This window comes from Pagrus pagrus, assembly GCF_965226575.1.
Source record: "Pagrus pagrus genome assembly, contig: HAP1_SCAFFOLD_471, whole genome shotgun sequence".
Classification (NCBI taxonomy): domain Eukaryota; kingdom Metazoa; phylum Chordata; class Actinopteri; order Spariformes; family Sparidae; genus Pagrus; species Pagrus pagrus.
The window spans coordinates 23,143-28,790 of record NW_028174996.1 but is presented as its reverse complement, the minus strand read 5'-3'; the positions used below and the strand labels follow the sequence as shown (position 1 = coordinate 28,790).

The 5,648-nt window shown below is 44.8% G+C and overlaps 1 protein-coding gene across 1 annotated transcript; it reads left to right on the top strand.

The window, feature by feature from the left end:
- Positions 1-53: 53 nt before the first annotated feature.
- On the top strand, positions 54-5,560 carry LOC311254149 (trace amine-associated receptor 13c-like). The gene has a single exon (XM_084384549.1). The coding sequence runs from the start codon at positions 3,961-3,963 to the stop codon at positions 4,948-4,950; it is 990 nt and encodes a 329-aa protein (XP_084240675.1). The 5' UTR covers positions 54-3,960; the 3' UTR covers positions 4,951-5,560.
- Positions 5,561-5,648: the final 88 nt, after the last annotated feature.

Sequence of the window (5,648 nt, the reverse complement as noted above, 5' to 3'; positions counted from 1 at the left end):
TTTGTGAACATGGATTTCCACTTTTGTTTTGAAAAACACTGTAATTGCAAAAGTTCAGATACTGACTTTGGAAAAGTAATTATGAAATATAAAAATGTTTGTTTTGGATTAAAGACTTAATACATAAATGAAACATTGTTTTGCAATAAAACATATTTGTAATTGAGAGGTTGGTGATTCAAAATAAAACCCTTTGTTGATATTTGCCTTAAAGTGGATCTTTTCCATTAACATAATTGCTCACCTCTACATTACTATAGGGATAATGCATGATGTAACATCTATCATACAAACAAGCACATGGAGTTGTGCAAACAAACACAGAGAGCAATACCTCTGAGATCAAATTAGAGCTTTTCACACCACAGCAATACAGGCAACGATTACAGTTGATGTCTGTGGGCCGTGTCTCATTAGCAGAAGAGCCAGTTCTTGAGCGTGACACCTCTAAAGTACAGAGGCACCGAGCCAATCTGAGGTGTTAAAAAACAAACCGTGATGATGAAAACAGGTAAACAAGTGAAATGACAACTGGTAATCAAACTAAGGAAGAGTTTTCCAAATTGATGCAACCTTCCCTTGATGTCATGAAAAATATTTAACATACAGGATCGTCTATTGCATGGCCACTGACCAACATTTTTTGTGGGGCTCAAAAACAACATCTTTTACATATTGGGCCCTATTTAGACGGTCCATAGTGCGTGATCTAAAGTGCAGCGTGCTAGTTCGTTTAGGCCGTGTCCAAGTCCATTTTGCTAGTTAAACGGAGGATAATCTGGGCGCAAAATGTGGTGCACATCGCAAAGAGGGGGTATTTAGACTCTGAATTAGTCATGGTTGTGTTTTGGGCAGAACATAAATCAATCTAATCCGAGCGTCGGCTCAAATTCCTGGAGCATATTAAACAGTGTCACTCGTCTTCGCTGAGGGAAAGGGACGTGATCTGCTCTGCCTCACCGTTTCACAATCATCTGTCCCATCAACAACTCTGTTTGACTGCATATGAAAAAATGCACTGATGTTAAACTGAGGAGGAGGAGGAGCGCTGCCGCGCCCCTCTGTGTGTGCTCTCTAAGTCCGTGGATCAAGCGAGACGGGTCATAAAAAGTATAATCCCAATCAATAATGGTTGTGATGAAATATTAATGACATTACCTGCAGCGATCCTCCAGCAGCAGAAATGACATGTGTATCTCTGTATTTACATGCGCATTTGCACACAAGGAACAGCTGATAAACTTCATTGATTATTTAAAACTCCTGACTCATTCCCTTTGGAGAGTTTATAATTACAGCTTTCAGTTTTGCTGATCAAATCATAAAATCGGAGTGTATGGTGTGAATTTGCCTATGTATGTGCATCTAATGCATCTTTGAAATGGCAGCTTTTTGTCGGTCTATGGCACTGTCACTTTCTGCTGCCTCAAGATAGCAATCCGCCATCAGTACGCCTGACCACACCTCATTTTAAGACCAACACGCCCAGGGGCGCACAGGGGGCGGCATTTCCTATTTACACAACGCGGGGACTGGGTGTGAAAATGACAACTGCGTCAGTCTGATACTAGCAATGACACTTGCGCTGCGCTGTGTGCGGCTTTGCGCCAAGCTTAAGATAGAGCCCATTAGCTCTGAGCTTCTTTATGATGGGATTAAGATGGTGGTCCGATGGTCCTTGGCCTTCAGTGAGATGTATAGCTTGTCTGCCATGTTGCTGAGCTGCAGTAAGGGCCTAATGAAGGAGGGTCATTGAGGCCTGATACGTTTAGAGCAGGATCCTGGCTGCTGCTCATCCAGTCTGGAGGTGCGAGAGTGTCTGAAGGTTGGAGTCATTCGAAATACAAAATAAAAGCACACTTTGTCAAGTTTAACCAGCATATTTACTAAGGGTTAAGTCAAATAAATATGAACAAGTTTGCACTCTTGAATCCAAGGTTTTTAAGAAATGGTGTCAGGTGACTGGAGACAAGGTTCAAATTTATTGAACCTTGTGCATGTGCTCCTCTAACCCTGGGCAACTCCGGAAAAGGAGATAGTCTAGCCCCTATCCAGGAGTTTGGTTCCAGAAGCTGCACTCTTTATATCTATTTGGTACCACTCCAAGTCCCACACCAGCTCCACTTCCTTCCCCTTCCTACAACCAGACTGCAATGCCAGGGATCAGGATGCCCAGGTGGCAGGCGAAGACGGGCTCTTAGTCTAGACCCTCCCCTGAGACCAATTTGCCTTAGAAAACCATACCAGAAGCTACTGCCCCTACAACACAACCCCCAGGATCAAAAGGACACACAAACCCCTTCACAACACTAAGGTGGCAAATCTTTGGAGGCCTAAAAGAGGCTCCAACCGATTGTCAAACCTTGAATTCAAGAGAAACAATGCAGAGTCCTTCCTGGTCGTGGTACAGTGGACCAGCTCTTCACCCTTGCTGGATTGCTCAGGGGGTAGACGGGAGTTTGCTCATCCAGTCTACATGTGTTTTGTGGACTTGGAGAAAGCCTATGACCGTGTCCCCTAGGGAGTATGGGGTACCACAGCCGTTGCTAGACTTCACCAGGGTTGTCCCATGTCTCTGCTTTTTTCAGATGGAGTGGTTCTGTTGGCTTCTTCGGTCTGTGACCTCCAGCAGACACTGGGGTGGTTTGCAGCTGAGTGTAAAGCAGCCGTGATGAAGGTCAGCACTGAGGCCATGGTTGGGGAGCCAGCTCCTACACACAGCGTAGGAGTTTAAGTAACTCAGGGTCTTGTTCACAAGTGACGGGAAAATGGAGTATGAGATGGTAAGGTAGTTTGGCCAACGCTAGTATTAATGCTGGTGTTGCGCCGGTCCATCTTGGTGATGAGGGAAGAGCCAGAGGGCCAAAGCTTTCAATTTACCAGTCACTCTATGTTGCCAACTCTCACTTATGCTCATGAGCTTTGGGTGATGACCAAATGTATATCATCGCGGATTAAAGCAGCCAAAATGGGTGGCTGGGCTCAGCCTTGGAGAACAGGTGAGGAGCTCAGACATCCGGACAGAGCTCAGAATAGACCCAGCTGAGGTGGTTCGGGCATCAGATTAGGTTGCGTCCTGGGTGCCTCCCTTTGGAGGTTTTCTGGGCACGCCTAACTCAGAAGAGAACCCAGAGCAGACCCAGAACTTGCTGGAGGGGTTACATACCTCATCTGGCCTTAGACTACCTTGGACCACTGGAGGAGTTTTAAAGCATTGCTGGGGAGAGGGACATCTGGAATACCCTGCTTAGCCTGCTGACACAACACAACTTGACCCAGGATAAGCATAAGGTGATGAATGGCTGGCCGGATGGATTGGTACCTTTCAATAGAGTCCGGCTTGTTATTTCATGAGAGTGGTATTGATTTCTCCACTAAGTCTTGGAAAATAAATGAGCGTACTTGTGTGTCGAAATACATTTTTTTTAGCTCTTTGTTGCCAAATTTGGTTTAGAAAGACGTGCTGTCTTATGAGTTAGCTCTTCAATGAGACACCCAAATCCCTTTATGGATGGCTTGCTAGTATCTAAAACTGCAAAATATTGACTAATCAGACAATACAAAAGCCAGTGAAAAAGTCAAAAAGCATTCAGGGAGTATTCCTGCATGATGAATTGAATGGTATGGGGCTCTACAGGAATATGTACAAGAGATTTTTAACAACCTGGCATCTCAAACTGTTCTTGTTCTTGGCTTATTCTTACAATATAAAATATACTTTACTAATGTATTAAACATTAATAAAGCCATTAGTTGAAGTCTTATTTAAGATGTAAAAGTATAATACAGGGAGATAAGATGTAGAGGGGGTAATGACGTTGGAGATGAGGGACAGAGATGACATCATCTCTTAGGGTCGACAAACAGGAGGGTGATCTCGGAGGAAGATAAATACCACGTCTGTCAGAGGATTTAACCATTTCTCTTACCCCACTTCATCGCTGCTTCTCCTCCTCCCTGATGGACGATGCTGAGGGCCCTCCGCTCTGCTTTCCCAACCTCAACACCTCCTGCAGGAGGGTGCTGCTTCGACCCCGCTCTGAGACTGCAGTACTCTACACCCTGCTGGCCTTCATCTCTCTGCTCACCGTGACACTCAACCTGCTCGTCATCATCTCCATCTCCCACTTCCGGCAGCTTCACACCCCGACCAACACCCTCCTTCTCTCCCTGGCTGTGTCCGACCTGGTGGTGGGGCTGCTAGTGATGCCCATCGAGGGCCTGCGCTACATGGAGACATGCTGGCTGCTGGGGAGGCTCATGTGTGCTCTGACTCCTTATGTTTCTTACTGTCTGCTCTCTGCCTCCATAGGCAACATGGTGCTCATATCCATAGACCGATATCTGGCTATCTGTGACCCACTGCTCTATTCCTCTAAGATCACACTTAGCAGAGTTAAAATTTCAATTTGTGTATGCTGGGCCTGTTCAATTATCTACAACGGGTGCATTCTGATGGGACACTTGGGGCAGTCGGACAGGTTCAGCTCCTGCCACGGGGAGTGTGTGGTGGTCGTCAGCCACATCTCAGGCATGCTAGATCTCTTCTTCTCATTTGTCGGGCCTTGTACTGTCATGGTTGTTCTCTATATGAGGGTGTTTGTGGTTGCTGTGTCTCAGGTGCGTGTCATTCGGCTGCAGACTGCTGCCACCACTGTGGGAGCAGCTCCAACCGCTAAAAAATTAGAGAGGAAGGCAGCCAGGACTCTTGGGATTGTGATAGCTGTGTTTCTGATGTGTTTCTGTCCATATTACTATCCTGCTCTCGCTGGTGAGGACACCTCCACTAGCTTGTCCTATTATGCCCTGTTGTCTTGGATCATGCTGACCAACTCCTGTGTGAACCCTCTGATCTATGCTCTCTTCTACCCCTGGTTTAGGAAAGCTATCAAACTCATCGTCACCCTAAGAATACTGCAGACTCACTCCCGGGAGCTCAAGATCTTGTAGACAGGACTGAAATGAACAGTGTTCAGGCACTTTTCAGTTTTTTGTTTCACCTCTGGTCAATCATCACAGACCCTCTACAGGGCCTCATTTTGTCGCACACTTGTGTTGTAAAGAGCTTTTTCTCATCAATACACACCTCATTCCTGGGTGAAGCACATTAACCAGTGACCTCTGACTGCAAATGTCTGTCTATTCACCTTGAATGAAACACTGTATGCACAGATTTTGTGTCTGACAGCAAAAGAATATCACACATGCAAATATGAAGATAGAAACATCAAAATGTCAATTATCTAGTGATTTGTATCTCTTCAGTAATATTCTTTCAGTGGAAATTGTCCTAATTTCACTTTTGTCTGTTTCAAATTGTCATCATTGGCACTACTATTCAGCGCTGTACTGCATCTTCTATTACCTTTCTTGTCAGCTGTGCTATTAAAAATAATTAAACCAGTGTGGTCTTTATCTCTGCCATGTTCAATCTGCTTCAACACTGAACTGCTGTCAAATGCACTTCCTGTCTTCCCTGCAACTTACTGGTTGTGAGAAGAAACACAAAAACTTGGAATTTCTAGCAACTAAATGCAAAAAAAATGGTTCTGCCCCACCAAGTAAACATATAATGTGCATGTACAATAAGTATAATACTACATATTTACATATATATTCTGAATTATCACTGTGCCTTAATAGACTTA